At 42.2% G+C, this 22,105-nt stretch overlaps 2 protein-coding genes and 1 long non-coding RNA gene across 11 annotated transcripts in view; 1 reads left to right on the forward strand and 2 right to left on the reverse strand.

Moving 5' to 3' along the window:
• tfdp2 (transcription factor Dp-2) overlaps window positions 1–7,833 on the reverse strand; it is a 31,258-nt gene extending 23,425 nt beyond the window's left edge. For 3 of the 7 annotated variants that reach the window (XM_035385717.1, XM_035385716.1, XM_035385707.1), the window contains exons 1-2: window positions 7,661–7,831; window positions 7,036–7,127 (exon numbers count right to left, since the gene is read on the reverse strand). The gene's annotated coding sequence lies outside the window, so the exon portion shown is untranslated. Of the gene's footprint in view, window positions 1–7,035; window positions 7,128–7,322; window positions 7,632–7,660 lie in introns of those variants that run through there. The other 4 variants (XM_035385718.1, XM_035385713.1, XM_035385710.1 and 1 more) reach the window with 3 other exon arrangements.
• Window positions 7,834–11,298: 3,465 nt separating this feature from the next.
• Window positions 11,299–12,290, reverse strand: LOC118210174. Of its 2 annotated transcripts, none has more exons than XR_004761813.1 (2): window positions 12,157–12,290; window positions 11,299–11,892 (listed from the first exon to the last, which is right to left on the reverse strand). It is a non-coding gene; the product is annotated as an uncharacterized LOC118210174 (long non-coding RNA). The 2 variants fall into 2 exon arrangements; XR_004761812.1 differs by having other exon boundaries at window positions 12,025–12,290.
• Window positions 12,291–15,120: 2,830 nt separating this feature from the next.
• Window positions 15,121–22,105, forward strand: part of ece2b (endothelin converting enzyme 2b) — a 34,173-nt gene continuing 27,188 nt past the window's right edge. Inside the window, exons 1-2 of one of the 2 annotated variants that reach the window (XM_035385016.1) lie at window positions 15,121–15,189; window positions 15,619–15,736. In XM_035385016.1, coding sequence (XP_035240907.1) covers window positions 15,704–15,736 — 33 coding nt within the window. In that variant the 5' untranslated portion in view covers window positions 15,121–15,189; window positions 15,619–15,703. Of the gene's footprint in view, window positions 15,190–15,303; window positions 15,518–15,618; window positions 15,737–22,105 lie in introns of those variants that run through there. The other variant, XM_035385015.1, reaches the window with a different exon arrangement.

The following is a 22,105-nucleotide window of genomic DNA, read 5'->3' on the forward strand; positions in this document are numbered from 1 at the left end:
CGCCATTGTTTCCGTGCGTGCCGAAGGCCCCAGGAAGGCCATAAAGCATGACAGCTGGTAAGCCTGCGAGGGCTGCAAGAGACAGGAGCAAGAGAGAGAGAGAGAGAGAGAGAGAGAGAGAGAGAGAGAGAGACACACCTCCACTCAATAGATCAATAGCACTGACGCCCCCCCCCCCCCACCCAAGCCAACCCCTGGCTGCACTCCCCATAATGGGCTTTTGTTTGGAGGAGAAACTATATGGGAACTAGCAGAGGTTCAAAGTGGCTGCTACACTCCAGGTCTCTGACTGGAAGCTCCTGCACTAACTGCACATGGAACCAGTTGGGTCTGTCAGCTACAGCCCAGTACTACTGCAAAAAAAGTATGGATGGCAATAACTGAAATAGGCTGTGTGTGTGTGTGTGTGTGTGTGACTGTGAGCACAGGATCTTTCTAATGAAACATGTAACTGGCACCCAACATTTCTCAAAGGGAGTAAACAAAAACCAAAGATCTCAAGTGCCTGTCCATTAAGACCAAGTTTCAGCAAAATAAATGAAAAAATGGCTTTGCAAGATCCCTCAGCCAGGTTGTAAGTGTCAAGGAAAAAAGTCAACTATGAAGACCAAAGAGCTTCCAAAGCACCTCAGGGTTAAAGCTGGACAGCAAAGATAAGGACAGGCCAATGAATATGCCTCTGAGCACTGACAAGTGTCAATAATTAGGAAGTGAGCAGGAGGCAGGTCTACAGGGCCACCCAGATACCAGCCCATCAAATGTGAACTGAGCAAGGAAGGACAGCACTGGTTAGGGGCACTGCTGTGGGTTAAATGGCAGAGGGGGGGGGGGGGTCTACAATATCCCAGCCACTCCACAAAACAGCCCTTTATACAAATGGAAAGAAAGAGAGCATTACCTGCGGGGGGATGGGACAGGACATGAAATCCCATAGTTTAAGAGAAGGCATTTAAGAGAAGCCAGGTGAGACTACATTGGAACTCTCATGCTGAAACGCTGCAACTAGGGATGGGATGATACTACATTTTTATGGCATGACAATCAAGCGACCCATTATCACAATTTTCTATATACCACGCTACAGTTTTATCATTTTTATTATTACAGATGATACCGTTTACCTCTTAAAGAACAAAACTGCAACTGAGCAGAGTTATGCATTTTTATGCATATTTTAGACCCATCATACTTTAATCTGTTTTCATCAATTTGTATGTGGGCCTACTCACAACACGCATACGACTGGGTTCCTAAAACGACCGAAGAATAAAGATGAAAGCTAAGAGCACTGCTCGGCAGCTTAACATGGTAACACAAAAATTAGTTTCAGAAAATGATAAGCACTTCATAGCAGCGAGCCTTAGCTGGCAATAGCACGTCAGTGATAAACCGAGGTATTGGTATTTCGGATATTGCGCAGGAATACAGAATAAACATCAGTAAATCATAAAGGTATGTGTAAACTTTTATGACCTCCAAACACAACTATTTTATGTTACTTCGTGAACATAATTTTTGTTTTTTAAACTAATGCTGCAACCAGATGCCCAACATCAGTGTGAATGCAAGTTGTTCTCTTGCTCCTTTCTGCCCAGGCACTTTAGACACAGCAGTGCACCGCACTGAACCTAGCTAATAATAGCCACTGCTGGTGCACCACCACCTTCCCACAGTCTTAATTAAAGAGGAGAGTGACACCAAATGACATTGGACACTGCGTCAGCTCCACTGTTACATTATTTAGTTTTGGGTCATTTAGCCTGCTTTTTTTTGCAATGTGAACATCTAACACACTGCAGAATTTCTTAATGATAGTCCAGGACTACTTCTAATTTCTAACTGCAGCACTGTTTCAATTTCACAGGATACGGTCATACTGGTGTACCACTAGGTGCAGCGCAACACTAGCCAGTTTTTGCCAAGTGACTGGGATATTGCTGGTTTTCAGTGTGAATTAAATTTTTAGCACACTGACTGATTTAGGTTTGCCATAGCAAAGGGACTGCATACATATGCAATGAAGAAACTCCATTTTGTATTTTCACTATATAATTAAAATGTATATGAGCGGATTCAGCTTGAGAAGATTTTAAAATGGTTGCCCAACAGAGTCCCGTCTTGATGAGAATACAGGAGACAAGCAAAAACAAGCCTCGTAAAGAAGAGCTGGCTTATCATCCTGTGGCAAAGGAGCTATGCTATTATCAAAAACCAGCCCAATAAAAGTAACACTACCCTGATATGCTCCTCTGGCTGCCAAATTCAAATTATAAAGCAGCGCTCTGAATGTATGTTCATTTGAATACTTAGCTAGCTGGCTAACTAAGCAAGGACACATGACAACCCTGCTCATCCTGCACCAAATTGGGAAAAGCATGTAAAAGCATACAAAAAATGTGTGTGTGCGTGCCTGTGAGAGAGAGAGAAAGATTTTCCTCAAGGCCTGCTCACGCAGGATGCAGACTGCACTATATGGGCATGCTTCTCTGTGCTGTGTCCTGAGGAAAGGACCAGAGAAGCATGTAATGTGTATTACGGACCAGTGATGTATACCGGATACTTCAGGCAGTATGCAAGTACTGGTCCAGGACAAAAAAATAAATAATTGAGGCAATTCTCCAGCTTCGTATTAATACACTTATAATTTACTTAGCTTATTTATCTATTCATTTATTTATTCAATTCACTTCTGCCCTGTGTATTGTTCCCTAAGATCATTTTGTGGTGTTGGTACTGGCATAATGTAACAACTGCTTTTTCATTCGACTATTGATTGAAGGCTTCTCTTGAACATTGAAGGACAATCATGAACGAACTGCATACATTTCCCATTAATCCATGTGTTGCGGCCCACCACCAGTTTACACCCAGGGCACATTGAGGGATGCAGGAATTATGCGGTGGGATTAACAGGAATTTGCTGGAAAGGAATTATGCAGTTATTCTAAGGGTTAGTAAGTGTTAATTCTGTTATCATTGTCAAGGGACTGAGTTCATTTGAACAAAAAAAAGTATGCCAATACAAAATACAAAATATGCCAATGCAAAATATTTATCTGGGGAACTCTCCAACATTTTCATTAAAGTTATTGGTGGCATTTCAACAGTTTATACAATACAGAAACTCAAATACAAGCAGAATCTTGCATGTCCAAATAAAATTCATTCCCTTTGGTAGCTGGATCTCAGAGCTTACTTTCCTTCTGAATCATTACCTACAGGACATAGAGCAGACACAGCAATGTGCGTTATGTGATAGTCTGAACATTTTATCAGTGAAGATGTACTTTCAGTATGATGCTAACATGGGCACTTGAAAACATGACTGAGTGCACAAAATGTCAAATTGCTTCCAAACTGCTAATCCACCCCCAAAACTGAAGCACAGATGTAACCCATGCCCATGATTCTACAGCTAATGATGGGAGTGGAGGAGGGGATCAAGTGTGACGCTCATGGAATTCCAGTATCAATAAGGTGCATTTTAAGGCCTGTGTAGGGCAAAATAATACATAAAATTCTCTATTCTTTGACAGAATTGTTTACAATTACATAATATACTACAATTCAATCATAATGTTTTCTATAAGATAAAAAAAAATAAACATCACTCTCAACATACACAAGTTTCCGAATGAACCCATATTGAATAATTTGTCAGTTACAATGAGCGGCTTGCTTTCTGATAATGTTAGAGATTCTGAATATATCCACTCTACTTCGCAAGCACTAATACCCCCCCTCCCCCCACCCCCCACCCATCCTGAAGGGCGCTGACCTGGAATGTGTGATTCTGAGCCTTGGCCGGATCCCACCACAAAGCTGGCCCAGACAGGGAAACAATACAGGTGGGGGGGGGGGGGGGGGGGGGGGGGGTGCACAGATAGGGCGGGCTGTAATTTTGAGCTATAGGACACCCCATACCATGACCCCTCCATCTGTCACTACCACACTCTGCTTTGCGATGGGGGGGGGGGGAAGCAGGGGTAGGGACCACCAGAACCACTCAGCCTGGGGGGAAGCTTCCTTCAAGTGCAACACAATGAAGGGGGAGTAACTCACACGATTTTAAGATGTTTCTATGGGTTGCACTGGGGGGAGGGGAAGGAGAGAGAGGGAGAGACTGCATCCCCTGAGCACACAGGACAGCTAAACACAACCAGGGCCAGGAAATAACCCACTATAAAGAGCTATACAAGTGGTGTCATTAGCATACTCCTGTGCATCGATTATATGCGATGCGTGTCATAGATCACACTTAGCTCATATATGCTGCGAGAGAACACTATGTTCAACAAGTTTTACACAAAAATCTCAGTATATTTCAGTACAAGCGATTTTCCTTTCTGTTGTTCCAGAAAACAACCCAGACACCATTCAAAACCTGTATGGTGGCTCAAGAAACGATGGACCTTTGTTTCACTTCAGTGGAAATGATGGTGAGCGATGTCAAAGATCTGGGGAGTGAGCAGCACGGGAGGGGCAGTCACATTTAAACAAACATTTATGGAACGATTCCAATCTTAAGAATTTTGGGATTTATCAATGCTTAAATAATTTGCTTAATATTTTTTTGTAACTGGAAGTGCATGCGTCTTTGGAATTGGAATTAAATTAGAATTTTGACATTTTAAACAGGAATTTAATTTGGAATCGCCAATCCCTTATACTGAATAACTGGAATGAATGCTGGAATACAAACGACCACAGCACTGGACATAAAACTGTGTGAAAAAGTTTAATTGTATAAATAAATAAATGAATGGAAGCAGAAATACATCAGAATAAAAGGGAATAAATTCAGGATGTAAATCCAGAAAGGATGAAGCAGGGTTGGGTTCAAATCCATTACAATTCAGTCAATTCAGGTCATTTGAATTTTTTCAATTAATCGAATTTCAGTTCATTTCCATCTGATGTGAAATAGAATTGACCCCAACTCTGCTGTGAATTGAATTAAGATAATTTAATAGGATTTTTTAAAAGCATTGAAGGAGCATGTGTAGGAGGAATATTGACCTGGAATGGAGCTTGCTAAATTGATGTGAATTTGAAGATTAACTGAATTGAAAAGGAATGTAGAATTGACAATTGTTTTGGAAAATGAACTGAATTATAATTTAATTACTGGAACTGACTGTGTAGTTAACTGAAACCACCTCTTGACTTTACCTGTAATCAACACATCAGAGAAGCTCTTACAGCTCCTCATAATCCAGATCAGGGATCTCAGCTTAAGTCCTGGAGAGCATGGCGTCTGCAGGTTTCTGTGCTTTCTGTTCAATCAGCAGTCAACTCTGAAGTTGTAATCCATGCGTGTGGAGTCTAGCCAATCCATGACTGAAATTACGCACAGACTGTGCGTGACAAACTAGAATTTGACATCCCTGCTCTACATTTTCCTAAATTCAAAAATACAGTATACAAGTTTCCCAGACTGCACCTTTTTTCCTTTTCTCTCATGTAACTTCTATGCCATACTCTCTATGCTAACTAACAGGAAGTGCTACAGCTGACGTGCATGCTCCTCCCTGACACACTGGCCTAAGAGCCAGGGACTTCACACAACAAGCACAAAGTATACAGCAGCTAGTGCTGATAATAGTAGTCACTTATGCCAACTAGTGAACTGTAGCCACCTGGTAAGTTGGGGGAAACTATTGCATGCCCATGGAAACCTGACTTAAGCCCACTTAGCCTAAGGATGAAGCCAACAGTGTTCCACCACTGAAGCATAGTCAGATAATGACATAACCCAAATACAAACTACCCATACCTAGGCTATAGGGTTCTGTCTGTGTTTGCAGAATTTAGGCTACCTTTACTGATCAACCTACTCCTTGTGATCTGTTCTATAACCAATCCCTTGTAAAATTCTTAAATGTATCTTGCGGTTTAAATTGTATTAATTTTGTTCTTATAGTAAAGCATGGCACTGAAATTACACACAAATTATAATAAGTATTTGAACATTCGTTTTAACAATTTGAAAAATGAAGTCCCATTGCAGTCAGTTATGCAGGAGTTTGGTGTACTTTCAAACATACCCCCAAATTCTGTGTACTAATTCTAAAATGGAAACAATGTGAAAACCCAAATTTGACTGTTACAGAAGAGGTTTGGAATAACTCAGGTATCAGAGAGTGTCAGTATAATCAAGAGTGGGCTTTGCAAAATCTCCCATGATAACCATAGAAACACAATCCTCACAAGCATGCCCCCACCCCTCCCTCTCCAAGACACCAAATCCCACACCTCAACTCTACAGACCACAGAACCACAAGCAACAGCTGCTTTGGCTCTGGGCTGCAGTCTGCAGTTACTGATCAGTTAAATCACAGCAGCTGAGACCCAGAGACAGACAACAAGTTTGACTGGAGATGAATACCAGCGAGACACCTGTTATACTGTACAGGCTGAGATCTCAGGAGTGAGGGTTTTGCTTTTCACGGTCCCAAGGAGGGGGTTACACAAGCATGCTGTTTGTGAGGGAACAGATGTCCCCTCAAATCTGACAGATTGTTCTTCAATCCCCATGCAGTAAGCCAACAACAAACCCCTCTCTCAGACTACCTCTCAAAATAACCCTAAGAGATGCATCTGGAGGCAGCCATATAGACCTGATCCAACACTAGCACACCCACGAGCACACAGGGGCACAAACTAATTGAGGCACCAGCCGCACTGACACACTGAACTCCTTGACCTTGCCTTAAATGTGCCCCACTGTAGCACAGGACCTGCTTATTCACTGTAATTAGTAATTAGGCACTAATTAGAACATACGCATTAATTCGACCATGCGCTTGCGTCCCTCAAGCTAACAGGGTAGACAGTTCTGCAAGTGACAATACAAGCGAACAAAGGCAGAGCATTCTAAATAGGTAACTTTATGCAGTAAAAGTCTAAAACTATTTTGGAACCATTTTCAAAGAACAGCCCACAACACGAGAAACAGTTGGAAATTGTATTGCGTGTTCCGACACATTATGAATTTGAACTAATGTTAACGCATAAAATGTTGATCTTTCTTACCATATTTTTCAAACGATCCTCGTGAAACTTGGGACAAGGTGCTACGGGCTTCTGTCTTCAATTACTTTCGTTTTGCTCGTGGGCTGGTGGTACTATCAAGAAGCAAAACTTATTTAAGCAGTCAAATATCTGCATTGCACAGTTCCCTACTCAAAAAACAATTACATAAAAACACATCCATATGAACTACCAAGTAAAGTTTTATTTTATACCCATCTAGTTCGTTAGCTTAAGATTGCTAAACTACAGCTACCGTAGCAAAATAGCAAGCTAACCACAAAGCTTACCTATCACTTCAGCCAACTTCAGTAAACTAGAATTAGCTCACTGGCTATATAGGGTTTTTTTAAGTATTAGACGCAAGAGCAAATTGCAGAGGTGGAATTCCCAACTGGTAGCCACCAAGCCATTATAAGACAACAAATCGTTAGTTAGATAGCAAATTGCCCCGCTGACATGTCAGGGGGTCTTCGTTGTCGTTAGCCAGCTAGCACGAGCTAGCTAATTACATTTTCATAATTTAGCGAACCAGCTAGCGTTAGCTGTTTGTTCAGTGTGTCGATTTAGCTTGCTACGTCTACAAGGAGCGCATTGCCAAGACAAAGACAACAATTCACTCGTTTACCCTTGGCTGTTCGTCTTGTTAGTGCTGTAAAGAAATTAAACGTGCACTAATAAGACCAGAAATTACTTCTGGTTCTTGCTCGCATCTACCAGACAGTGATAGAAAACCAACTACTTCAACAGCCTTTGCCTGCTTCCTGTGTCAAACTCTACACACAAGCTTGGCGGTGGCGGCCAGCTGTCGCATCTGATTGGTTACGTATGTATGTGACGCAGTAAGCTATATGGAAGAAGATTGGCCTTCATCGCTGTAAACATTTTTGCTAAGCAGATATTGAGCAGCATAAATCGCACGCCGCGTGCTGGTGCTCGTGATATTAATGATATGCAGAGACGCTATGCTTTAATTTATTTTGTGTTTGTCAGCAATTAAATTGTGAAAACGTATAGGACAATTTTCCGTGGTTTCAAGTTGACAAGTTAACTTTGTTTCCGAAAAGTTATAGTTAAAATTTTAAAAAAGGCAGTTGACTAACTTGAGTTGTTGAAACCCAACACAGTACAGTAAATTGTTCTGTGCGACGTATCGTGATCACTAATAGCCTAGTTCTTCATCACACCTGTAAATAAATTTTAAAATATTTCATTTTTGGGCCAACGGAGCACATTAACGCTTAAAAATTAAATGCATATGAAATTATATTGCGTCGGCACGATGAGAGTGAATTATTTTACGCAGCAGGAGACCACTAAGTCTCAACGGCGCGACATAAAGGGCAAATGATGTGCATAATCCAGCAGGGGGCGGGAACCTGTCTCGATTGGATAGCGATATTGTCACGCTTTGCTCAGGGTTTGTATAGACGAAGTGCGGGTTGACTCAATACTTGGTTAAATAATAAATGTGTAAAGTCAGGATCCTGGTGCGCCGAACCAGTCCCGATGCTGCTGTGCGATACTGCAGCCTTTTAGACATTCTGAACGTGCTTATGGCTCCCTTGGGCCGTGCATACCAGCTCATATCACCCGCTGCAATGTAAACACTAAAGTTGTGGTAGGCTGCGTTCCAGCTGAGGGTTAGCCGAATGCATGCACACAGCTTCGTTTCTTGTGTGTTCTTCTCTTTTCAGCATCAGTTGTCAATGAAAACCGAATATTAAATGAACATATTTTAGTTTGACTTGTAAGAGTTAGGCTAGATGTTGTTGAAACAACATTAGTTCAGTGTATTTTTGGTTGGGGTTGTCAATGCTGATACTGTTGAAAATTCAGAATTGTTTAACATGGATTTTGGTTGGGTTGTCAACACAGCATTGAATCTACATTCAATGATTTTGATTGGGTTTGGCAGTTTTGAATATGATAGAAAACAATTTACCAACATTAACTTTCAAACATCTCGTTCTTTGAGTCATGAAGTGCTTTTGGTCTGTACAATGTTTTCAGTCAAGTGAAACACAGCCTTAGCATTGTGATTTCAAACACATCTGCGATCGAGAAAAAAAAAAATTAAAGTTCATCATCCATTGCAAATGCTGGCATGATGGCTTCATTAAAAGTGCAGCTTATCTGAGTTCCATTCAGATATCTTTTGGCACACTAAGTATGTGTTCCTTATCTGGCCACATTTGGAGCAGGGTGGCAGGGAGTGCCCCAGTTTCTGCCTTCTTAGTTCTAGGTTCTGCTTGATGGTTAGGAGTTCCATGGTGTCCCTCTGGATGCAGCCAGATAAGTTGAAGAGCCTAATGTTGATATGAGTGTGGAAAGGACTGGTTCAGGTGGACCCATAATCATTTTGCTGATTTTTATGTTAGTGTTGTTGTTATTTTGCATACTTTTTGCATATGCAAAGTGCTTGCATTGGTAAACTTTGGAACTTAACCTGAATTGATTCAGTAAAATATACAGCTGTATAATATGGTATGTTAAAATGTAATCTGTAAGATGCTGGAAAATAGCATCTGCTAATTGCGTAAATGTAATGTTTATATTTAGGAGTGGGCCCCATATTTGACTGTCATACAGCAGGATTGGCAGGAGTACAATAGGAAAGGTCTCTTTCTCTCTATCTCACTCACTCACACCTGGGTTAGATTGAATAGGCAGAATATTGCAGTTTCAACAAGGTCGTGAGCACTTTATGTAAGGGAAGAGGGTAATAGTAAAGAAAATGCTGCCCTGTGGACAGAGCTCATGTACTCTTGAAGAAACTGTCCTTACCAAGCTTGAATACTCAATTTACAAATTAACTTTTACCTTGCTTTACTGGCAAGACAAGAATACATTTGCCAGGACAAACATGTAACACAAAATAATAATATCTAACAACAGAAAAAAAATGTATCACATCATTTTAAGGACACTGTAATCTCCTTTCGAACCACAAGAGTACGCCAAAGCTCTATTAAACAGCTTATATATGTCGGTATCGTTTGGAACCAGACGGGAGGCGGACACATTAAAGGTTGGATAAATCAGTAAAGCAAAATGGAAAATGATGGAATATGTAAATATGCAAAAATTAAAAGGCTTATGCATGGCGAAATGTTATTTTCCAACAAAACAGTCATAACACGAACATTGGGCACCAATAAATCAAATAATGAAAAATATATTAATTTGTTTGAATTGACGGCAATGTTTCAGAATTAGCATACGCAAAGCGTCATGAACAGGCAACAGAACTGTCGCAGTATAGGCCTAGTTGCAGTATTCCTATAACCAGAAAGTAAGGTGCATTCTTCAGAAACTGGGCACACCGGGATTCCCGCTCTGGGAAAAAATCTTTCTTTCTAATCTTTGTTTGACAGTCTATCACCAAGAGCGCAAAATGGATGTAAGTACTACGCTCGCGTAAAAGTTTGCGTCCTTTATCATTAATTATAGTAACACAATTTCTTTCAACAGCTGTATTTTACAAACAAAACTAACGTAAGCCTACTGCAGCTGTTCTAAATGATTATCTATTACATTGGCCTACACAATTATAGGCTACATCCAGGATATTTTACTGCCAGGTCCTGGTTCTGATGGGTCACTTCAAAACCGAGGGGCTGTTCACAGAACAGTGTGCTTGTGTGCATCTCTGTCTTAGAATATTTGATATTATGCATTGTAATTCTGCACTGTATAGTTTTGTTTTATGGCTGTTCTTTCCATTGTATATTGCAGGGCCCCTTGGAAAGAGATCGTGTCTCAATGGGTTTTCCCTAGTTAAATAAACATTATAAATAACAAATGAACTACATACTAGTCTCTGTCTGAGCAGCATTAGTTCTAGCTGTAGCCACACTAGACACTTAAAATGATGTGGGAGCAGGTATCTCTGTCAAATCTGTACCATCCTCAGGTATTTCATCCTATTGAGTCCATCACGAACAGTCATGGGGAAATGCAGTATTGGACTGTTTCTTGCACGCTAAGCAAACAAGCTAGCTAACTACTATTACAAGTCTCTCTCACAAGTTTTACCTCCCACAAATTATGTCTGTGTTGGATGTGGATGGTTTGAGACAAGAGCATAGATAACTAAACATGGACAGCAATGCACTGATCAATTTGCTCCTCTCTGCCAATTTTATTTTAGGTAATAATCAAGTGGGCAAAGAGATGTTAGCGTAACTAAGCTCAAAAAACCCTCCTCAGGCAAATGATGTCAAGATAGCTTGCATACAAGAGAAGGAAGACATATGGCATTAGTATTTGTTTAGTTAGTGTATTTTTTCTTAACTGGAAAAACTATAAAGTAATCCAGTGCTCTGTTACTTATAATTTTTGTCAATTTTAAGTTGTAGTAAAACCTGTTTATAGTATATCCAAGCACTATTGTAAAAGAAAACAGTTCATAAAAGTAAAGTATGAAAGTGAAGTAGTCATAGTGAATTACAAAATGCACTAAAACAAGGCATAGCTGGATATAAAGATACATGATTGCTCCATATATTTGCAAAAAACAATGCAGTTTATGAGCACCACCCTCCCCGAGCTGTTACAACATTCTCCCCTTCCTCATCCAAGAGGCTACATAGCAGATTGTATCCTTGTCATCTCTGCTCTGGACGACTCCAACGCCTTGCTGGCTGGGTTACCGGTCTGTGTCTTCTTTCAAGCCCCTGCAATTCGTCCAGAATGCTGCTTCCCACCTGATCACATTATGCACTCCAACCAGACTTCTCCTTTCAGCACCCTCCCAACAGCTGGCCGTCAAATCCCTCTGAGCTTCCAGCAGCCACTCTTTGTGGTCCCCGTTCTTCTCTGCTCTCTTCCCGCGATGGTGGAATGACCTTCTCCAGTCTGTCAGGAAGGCAAATTCACTGGTTGGCTCACAAATGTCTCTCACCTTTTCGAATTTCACCTCTGTGTATTTAACTCAATGTTTCTCTCAAAGTTTCTTTCCCTTTAATTTAAAAGTATTGAGGTAAGTACCTTGCAATAGCTTTTAGAAAGCACAAAAACGGTATGCTTGAATGAATTCAAGATGTTGAATTATTTTTCTCAACAATGTAAAATAAAGCAATATGCAAAGCAGGTGTAATGCAGGAATATGAACAGAATTACAGGAGTCATGGCCATCACTATCCTGAACAACGGCTACATTCTGAGCAACAGGTAGAGGGGGCAACAAACAGGAAATTCACTGGCAGCCATTAACAGTGAGAGTAATGCCTTTGGTGCAAATAGCAATCAATTGATACACCCCCCCTCCCCACCCTTCTCCAAGCATACACCTCTCACCCAGCCCTCTCTACCCACCCCCTCCTCTCTTCTCTGAAGATACTGGCCTCTACCCTGCTGAAGACAGTTGCTATGGCAATACTATGACAACGCCTCAGCTCATCTCCCTGGTGATACCACGGCCAACCCAGAACATGAAATCCAAGTATTAGCTTAGGAAGACTGTGTGTGTGGGTGTGATAGAGTCCACCCAGTTGCCTGCTCAAGTGAAGGGGATTCAGTACAGTCTTCCGGTTCATTCTGCCATGAAAATATGCTGCAGTGGCAGAATATGGCAGAGCTGATTCCAGTCACAGAGACATGTATTTTTGGTGGCACTTCATCCTAGGTAGAATCCAGCTCACCCGATTTTTGTGACAATGGTAATGCGAACGCACCTGGATGCCCGTGGAACTGTTCATTTCATTCTGTGTAGATGGATTTTTTTTTTTTTTGCCTTGATTGGCAGTTTTGTGGTCTGCAATACATCTAAACCCCTTTGTGTCAACATTGGTTGGACAGCGCAATAGTGTGTGTGTCAATAACATTCAAGTCTGCAAATCTGAGTGCTCCTAACAAACTCTACACTTTTGCAATAATATAAAGCAGTCTATATTTTTCATCCTTTGAATATAATATTGGCCTTTTTGAATGTGCCTTGTATTTCACTACAGCTCAGTTCTTTATATCAAACATTTTCCAAATGGTATTATTTATCAACAGTGCTGAGAAACACCCTTTGTCTAAATGTGATAGTATTTACATTTCTGATTAATGAAAAATTATTTCTCGGTTATTGTTCACCTTTTTGTATCAGAGCACGGTATTGATAAATCATAACTTATGCTGCTTTAGGTTTCTTACTGGTTTGGTTGACTGCGATGACCAGTTGGCTATGGAATATCACAAGTGCATCAATGAAACATAACTGAAGTGGAGTGTATGTGTTGTGTGTCTCTTATGTAGTTTGGTACAAATTTAAAGAAAACATTACAAATAATTGGAATAATTTAGGCTTATGTCCAGTTAATATGGGAAAAGGCTTCCTCTAGCTTACAGCCAGGGTTGACAACACCATTTGGCTGAGAAGGCTATTTGGTGGTGTCATAAATACACGTGACACCTCTACAGCACTCTTAAGATTTGATTTAAATTTGCTCACTCTAAGAAGTGAGTAAATTTAAATCGTGTGTGGTCCTGTAAGCACACACTATGTGTAACTGGGCGGGTTTTCCCTCTGATTTTCCATGAAAAAGCTCCAGGGCGACAGTCAAGGTGAGAGCCCCCTCCCTCCCCCAGGCAAATTCTGACCCTGATCTAGACAGAGAAAGAAGTGGGTAAATTCTGATCAGGTTGACTCCCAGAGCTGTGGGTCATAGGAAGAAATTAAGCGGAACTGTGTGTGTGTGTGTATGTGTGCGCATGAGTGTGTGAATGTGTGAGTGTGTTCATGTGCATGCCTGTTATTTGATTGTGTTTTTAGCTATCTATGTAACCCTGTCATGCTGTCTGAACATATGCATACAGACGCTGATGGCAGCTTGTCTATCTGTCTGCTGACCTTGCATCCCATTTAGGAAACGGAAAGGAATTTAAAGACTCCAGTGTGTCACAGTTGACAGTGAGGCCTTGGCTATTGATCAGAAAGTTAATTTAGTATGAGACATCCTTTCCTCACCCACACCCCATTCTCTCCGTCTCTCTCACTTTCTTTTCTAAGGGCTCTAGTGATGTTTCAGAAAACAGGAAGGCCTGTTTGGGAGCTGACGTTTGAGAAAGAGCATAGGTCCACCACAGAGTGCAGGTAACTCAAAGAGAAAAAAGGCACCTCACTTAGACTTCATGGAAAGAGAGAACAGTTGCCTTAGAGGATGCAGATGCCTCATCTCACATGGGTGTTGAAACCAATGCATTGACTGAAGCAAGATCACATGATCACATTTTCATGTTTTAGATGGAACAAAACTGCACTACATGAAGTTAGCTAAATAATTTGTGTTTTTTTCTGGTTAGCTAATTAACTAATAGGTAGGAAGCACCATTTTGAAACATCAAGCTGTGTTTGTTGTAAGGTACCCCATCATAAGATGTATCCTGACAACATGACCTTTTCTTGGTCTTGCCTGTGCAAATGGATTCCTTCCATTTGGATGAGTTAATGAAATCCATATAGTATTACACGGCCATAAGTTACCCTACAAAATAAAATCCCCTTCCCCCTGCCTATTTAATGTAAGATCTGATGGTTGATAGGGGGATAAATAATATGATGGAATTCAGCGTATGTGGTAGAAACCCTTTGTAATATGATGATTGCTTGGACTTGTATGACAGCAAAGTCTGACTTTTGGTTCAGAGCCAACCAGTGAGTCCATATATCAGTACAGAACCAATCAATGTTGCTGTGTTGTGGTCAAGGGCCAGTAGCACACTACAGCAGCTGCTGGACAGTCAGGAAATTCAACTGATGACTATAGAGTCGTGGGGACAATATTGCAGAGAAGGGCAGAGAAGGTGTAATGTCCACACAAATACAGAGAGAGAGAGAGAGAGAGAGAGAGAGAGAGAGAGGGAGGGAGAGAGAGAGAGAGAGACTGTCTTTGGAGCATTGGATACTGAAAATAAATAGCCTAATACAGTGATATGTAGTGTTTGTTGTAAGAACAATGTCAAATTCTGTCTTTTTGTGTCTACTTCCTGATGTTAAGCAGCTGTCATTTTGATTAATACAAAATAATTGAGCTGTCACATCTTTTGATCTAGTGTGCTGGCATATGGCCAACATCTCACATTGTTCCCGCAAAATAGACTTGCTTAATTATTTGCCACACAGCTGGTTTACACAGAACAAAAAGACAGCGATGGATTAAAAGATAGGCGAGTTTGACCTGTTGAGTTTACCTTTCATTCTCACAGCTTTCGTTACATGTAAATACGTCATGTGTTAGACAAAAAAACTGGAATAAAATAGAGAGAGAGAGAGAGAGAGAGAGAGAGAGAGAGAGAGCACGCTGATTTTAATCTCCTGCAGTGCTGCTTGTGTTTCTGTAGCCTGTAGCTTAGGGAAACGCATAGAATCCTGGAGGAGACGTTCAGATACAGAAAACGACATTTCATTAATTTCATATTTATTGGTTAGCCTATAGCAAAATCGATTATGACCATATTACCGTGTTGCTAAGGTTTTTGGATTTTCGAATAATAGGTAATTGTGAGCCCATAGCAAACTCGCGGTAAAAACGGTACACCGATTTGTGACAGGATGCATACAGAGATGATAACGGGTGAATTTGCCTCTTTCCGCAGGACTGGAGTGAGATGGCATCGCGAACCGGCGAGAGAAATCTCGAGCAGAGATAGAGTGTGTCTCGCTCGCGCAGCCTTCTGCACGATGAGCGTAGCTCTGCAAGACCTGCGGAACAATGTAAGTGGCAGTGTGGTGACGATGTTTGCTTTTCCCACGTCGGGTGTTCTTATCTTCCATGTTATTATTAACAGAAAGCTAAACATTGTACAACATAATGACTGTTTTGCGTGTAATGTTTGGTCGCACCTCTTTGGTAATATTGTCTTTGTTGTCCTTGACTTATGTTTACCATGCACTTTGCATAGTGTGATGTTGAGGTGTATCCACACAACAGATTTACTACGTTAATGTAATATTCATCTCAGATGTCGTTTCCGGTTGTATAGTTCTGCTTTTCGTCTTCACTTGAAACTGGACATCTCATCAATATCCACGTAAACTAGTCAAAATTTCTGCTGGTCCATTTAAGACGTCCATGTATTTGAGTGAGTGATGGTGTCATGTTTACTGTGCGACGTGTTGCTCTTTTGAATAGAGCGACCGGACTGTACATTTACTTATTGTGCTGTAGAATAACACTTATTTATTATCTTGTATGATTTTATTTGCTTGCCTGTTTGGGTGGCTAATTGGCTAGCTATTTCTAACATTAGCTAGACCCAACTACCCGATAGTCGATTCTACAATACAGTGGTTCTCGAATAACGCTCCTCCAGGATAAACTCAGATCATTATTTGGAGCTTCCTCCGAGGTTAATGTTTATCAGAACCCTGTTTTGGCGAGTCCCTCGGTTGTCTAAATTATGGCCAGTCTTTCTCAGTCCCGACTGAGCGAATTTACAGTGAGAGCTGGCAACAGCAGGATATAAAATTGTGGTCTGCAGTAACGATGTTCAGTCATTTACTAGGAATATCTTGTCAAGTTTTTTCGAGGACAGAAATAGGCTACTAAAGATTCGAAGTGCATGTAGACTATCCCATAACATTTTATCTTCCTTTTCTGTATGACCAGCTCATCCATACTAGGCTATTTTATTATTTGAACTAAGAATATTATCTTGACATAATGTAATTTTAATATTGTTTGACATTTTAATTACACATTAGAAAATAAGACATTTATTTATCCACATGAAAATGCGACTTTCAACAGAAAGATGGGGTATTGAACATTGAAACGTCCTTACACTGTAATTTTACACCTGTTACTTCTGTTAGTCATTTGTTCAACCGTGAGTACTTCTTTTTATTTGCATTTATTAATCCAGGTGTAATTTAATCATAGTCTGCATTCTGTTTGTTAATGCACTGCGTGTGCTCAGTAGTAGCCTATAGGAGCGCCACGGGATTGAAATGTAGTATTGAAATAATCAGAAGCGCTGTGTGTTCTGGCCTTGGGTTTCCATAACAACCACGCAGCCGTCAGTCCAGGCGACTGGGATGGGTCTGCAGGGCCCGATGCATACGTAAGGATTGCTGTCTGACAGGCTACAGCACCTTTTACCGGTTATACTCGCTAAAGGCGCGAGAAGAAAACCCGATCCAGAAAACGCCTACGTTACGGGAAATAAAGCAACAAAGAAATTTCCAGCAAGGAAGAGGAACAGCCGTCGTTCGGCAGGCGAAGCAGATAAAGAGGAGCAGCAAACGTTTACACTCTGTTCTTTCTTTGACTGTACCTGAGCACAGTGGAAGAACTCGGTCTGCGGCGCGATAAACAATTTTTTGGACCGAGAATGAGTAACCAGGGGAAAGAGATATGCATAAAAGATGCGGAAGTTTATTAACGAACCTGATCTCCCCCACTCCTCCAGAAATCCAACGTGCCTGCAATGCCTGTGGTCTGAGGGATATTTGTACTTATCGTCATTTTTCCCTCTTATAAGGAGAACCACTTGGCTAAAACTATGTACGTGGTTAAACCCTGTATACGTTTTACATGAAGGCACAGTACACAGTGATTTGAGGTTTTTATCTACTTCATTCCACTACCAGTCTGAGCTGGAGCTCATCTACAGTCATCTACACACATGCATCTGGCTAGTTGGGGGGCTGTAGTGTGTGTGTGTGTGTGTGTGTGTGTTATGGTGTGTAGTGCAGTGTATGTATGCACAGTAAAATTTCCAGTGTTAATTGAACTCTTAACAGATAACGTTCCCAATGTTATCTGTTAGAGTTCAATTAACACTGGACATTTTACCGCGTATGCATGTTTGTACATGTTTGTCCTGTGGCAACCTGTTGGAATGAATGAGAACAAAAGTGTGAACAATGTGTGCTGCTCGCATGTGTACTTGCTCTGAAGGGGACTCTGTGGCATGCTAGGAAAAGCTTGGAGGTGGGGTGCACTGTGTGTGACCTCTGCGTAGGGGTCAGGGCCTTGGAGCGTGACAACATCCTGCCAAAAGGCGTGTCAGTGCTGGGAGATCGTGGGACTTTCCTGACTTTTCTGGGGCTTCATCTGCAGCTGCTTTAAGGGGGCAGGTGAAGGCCAGCATGTCTACAAGGAGAATGAGGAGGATGAGGGACGGCGTGACACTGAAGGCCATGAGTACAGACTGAAATATGCTCAAACTGATATGATACGGAGATGAAAGGCTTCCAGATGTTGTGTTCAGGGCGGCCAGGCAGCTGTGTGTGTGTGGTTAATTTATCACCTGTGTGTGCATCACTTTGGGGGCTGGGCTGGATGACACACACGCTTTGTCAGCACAGTAGTTAGCTGTGACCAGACGTAGATTTAGACTGGGCTTCAATTGAGTTAAATATTTTTTCTGTAAATTAAGCAGGCAGGCTTGGTCTGTGCTTTGTATGCAGCCAGATCACCCAGCACTGAGGGGAAGGCATACGGCACACGCACAGGTTCACAAGGAGACTGCGGCTGTGGGTTTGATTTTTCATTTCAAACCAGAGGGAGACACATAGAGAAGGCCTATGCGCTGGAACTGTATGTGTGACTGCTCTGCTGAGAAGTCCAGCTAAGACCAGCTGGGATTCTAAGCTGGTTTGAAATAGTTTGAGCTGGGTTTTCAACACTGCTAGCTGGTCTGTGGCTGGTCAAAGCTGGTCTCTAGCAGGAGAAAGCTGGTTAAGCTGGTAGAGTAATCTAGTGGTTAAACTGGTAGACTAGCTGACGATAAACCAGCTTAGGCTGGTGTAACCTTAGATTTTCAGCAGGGTGTACAATTTTCATTGTATCATCTTTCTCTCTATCTCTGCTCTCTCTCCTCTGCACACCTGTATCTTCACCTCTTCCCTGCACCTCATCTCTCTCTCTGCAGCATCTCTTAGCACCTTTCTCTCTGATTGTATTTAGCGTTGTGCCAAATCTGCACTGCAGCGGTCAAAAGGGGCAGAGAAGGAGAGAACAGGGAGGAAGGGAGGGAGGAGAAAAGAGAGAGAATGAAGGAGGGCAGGGAAGTGAGGATATGGATGGATGCAGATGCCATGGCACACTCCCAAAAAGGATTTGTTAATATCTGAAATACTTTTTGCATTTTTTACTTTTGTGTTACTTTCATCACATTTTGTGTCAAAGTTAGTCCTTTTGTGTTACAAATATGCAGCTTATGTGTTACAAAGGGAGAGTTTTTAACACTGACTGTGTTGAAAGTAACACAAAATGTGTTGTCCTTAACTAGACATGGAGGTGTGTGAAATACGTGACTCATTCTGTGTTGTTTTTAACACATCTGTTTTGGGAGTGCAACTTTTGTTAAGAGTGTTAATTCTGGGTAATTTCAGGCCCATTTTCACAATGATGGCCCTCTTGTGTGTGTGTGTGTGTGTGTGTGTGTGTGTGCGCTCGTGCATGTGTGTGTGGCGATGAGTTCAGATACCTTCTGCAGACATAGCTATGTGGCAAAGCCAACAGCCAAAATAACTAATACTTACAGAATCCATTTTCCTTTGCTGTAATTTGACTGACCAGTGGTATGGTTTGCTTTGCTATGGTTTGCTGGACATGGTCAGAGGACATGGCACGTGGAGCAGGTTTGTTTTGGGTCAGGTGGATTGCTCTACTAATAGCCTCAGCTTTCCTGCACACCCTTGCTGCCAGTTCAGTTAGTGTGTGTTTGACTGCGAGAGCAGTTAAACTATGATCATTCATTAAAGGATGTTTTTGTGTGCAGCCATGTACACTACTTTCAGAAACTGTATGTGTGTGTGTGTGCATGTGTGTGTGAATCGACAGAGAGAGAGCAAGCATTTCTGTGTGTGAGAAGTTGTTGCTATGAAGAGGAATATGCATTTCTCGCTTTGCTCACTCAACTCACAAAACAGGTAGCATGTCAGAAACTCAGCTAAATGTTTTCTTTGATGTAATAGATCCTGTTCCCTTTATTTCCTACTTTGAGCCCCGCCTACTTTTGTTCTCCTCTTCTTCTTTCCTGCCTTCTCTCTTTCCTCCTGTTTCCTTCCCTTCCTCTGTGCCCCATGTGAGCGCTGCAGTGGGAACTCTGGTGTAACCTTGATGCTCACATCAATGACGTCACCTCCCTCTCCCCTGAGAGGACTCTTCTGTCTTCCGCCCTCTCCGTCTCTCTCCCTCCCTCCCTCCCTCGCTCTGCTCTTCTCATCTGTTCATTTATGACGTACAAAGGGGGTTGGGGGCAGGGGAAGGACGCAGAGAGAAAGCTACTGAAAAAGAGAGCTGTTCGTTTAATGAGATGATGCTCTTGTCATTGTCTCTGTCATAACACATACTCACATATATGTACACTCTGATATTAATCGCCTCTCTCTGTGTGTATGTGTGTGTGAGAGAGAGGGAGTGTGGGGGTGTGCACGCATGTCAGTGTGTGTCTGTGAGAGGGAGTGTGGGTGTGTGCACGTGTGCAAATGTGCGTGTGTGAGAGGGAAAGTGTGTGTGTGCACGTGTGTCTGTGCGTGTGTGTGAGAGAGAGAGGGAGTGTGGGTGTGTGCACGCTTGCGTGTGTGTGAGAGAGTGTGTGTGTGCATGCGTGTCAGTGTGCGTGAGAGAGAGGGAGTGTGGGTGTGTGTGCACGGGTGTCAGTGTGTGTGTGTGAGAGAGAGGGAGTGTGGGGGTGTGCACGCTTGCGTGTGTGTGTGTGAGAGAGAGAGTGAGAGAGTATGGGTTTGTGTGTACGCGTGTCAGTGTGCGTGTGCGCGCTTTTTAGCATGATGGCTCTGTACTCTTTTCCTTGATGCTCCTCAGTTAAAATGAGAAGGTTACATGTTTAGACAATGCCATGTTCCAGCATTAGAGTAATGTTGCTTATGTAAGATTTACACAATAAGAGAGCTCCCTGGCTTTGTTTGGTGGGTTTCCAGCTTCAGGAGTGTGCTGCTCGAGTGCACTGAAGTGGCTAACTGCATCGGAGGACATTATTTGTCAGCAAAGAAGAGAATGTCCTTTTTGTGCAAAAACAACAGTGGCCCTCTCTGTGCGCTGATTCTATCCGGCTGGTGGAGCCCCCTGGTGGGGGCTCTGTGACATGTGAGATTGACAGAGTATTCTGAATGAATTTGGGTTTGAAAAGGCCAGCCCATATGACTTTGGCTGCATTATCATTCAGTCTTTTTCGTGTGAATACTGCTGTGTCTTGACCTTGGTCTGTCATAATTCTGCATTTTTAGGGTGATCTGTTCTCTTTTTCCTTGTGGGCACCCGCTGACTGAAGAAAAGAAGTATTAAACTGAAATTCTTTTGGAGCATAGAAGAAACTGTGAATGGCCAAGCAATGGTTGGATTGGTGTGATGACATATTAACACCTAAGAAGTTTCAGCTCATTTCATTTTGTTACCATGAATCACAGTGTGTTTGCCAGTGTGTTAGAGAAGGAGAGAGGAAGAGAGAGAGGGGGAGGGAAGGGGAGAGAGATTATCTGCATATGTGTGAGAGAGGGAAATTCAAGCAGAATCTTAGAGACAAAATCATGACTTCCCCTCTTCCCACCATCCCCTCCCCCCATTCCTTCTCTTAGGAACTGTGAAGAGGGATGGGCGTTTCCTTCTTTCTTTCAGAACCTTCTGTTCTTTTTATGGCAAACACACATGCGTCCACACACACACATTTTCACAGATAAAGATATGCGTCACCGCGCTTTTACACACACAGCCGTACAAACAGACACACGTATACACACACACACAGTTATGGATCCATGTAAAGTTACATTTGGACCCAGGCAGAGCACAAATACACACCCACGCACAAAGCTTGCATTCTTCCTCATATTTTCCTTTTTTATCTCTCCATCTATGCTCTTGCCCATCTCTCTTCTTCGTTTGAGTGCGCCCGTCTGTTTTTCTCTCTTCCTGTGCTCCCCTCTCCTTCACTCTCTCCCTCCCCGAAGCCCCCACCAGTCTGCGTGCGGGCCCCCTCCTCTACCTCTCTTTCTCAACAACATTGTGGTTTCTCTTGAATCCCTCGTCATACTGGTTCCCTGCATTCTCTCCCACCCCCCTGCCCCTCTCCTGCTCCCTCCCTCCCACTCCCTCCCTCCCTCTCTCTCTCTCTC

Source organism: Anguilla anguilla, chromosome 12 (assembly GCF_013347855.1).
Source record: "Anguilla anguilla isolate fAngAng1 chromosome 12, fAngAng1.pri, whole genome shotgun sequence".
NCBI classification, from domain to species: Eukaryota; Metazoa; Chordata; class Actinopteri; order Anguilliformes; family Anguillidae; genus Anguilla; species Anguilla anguilla.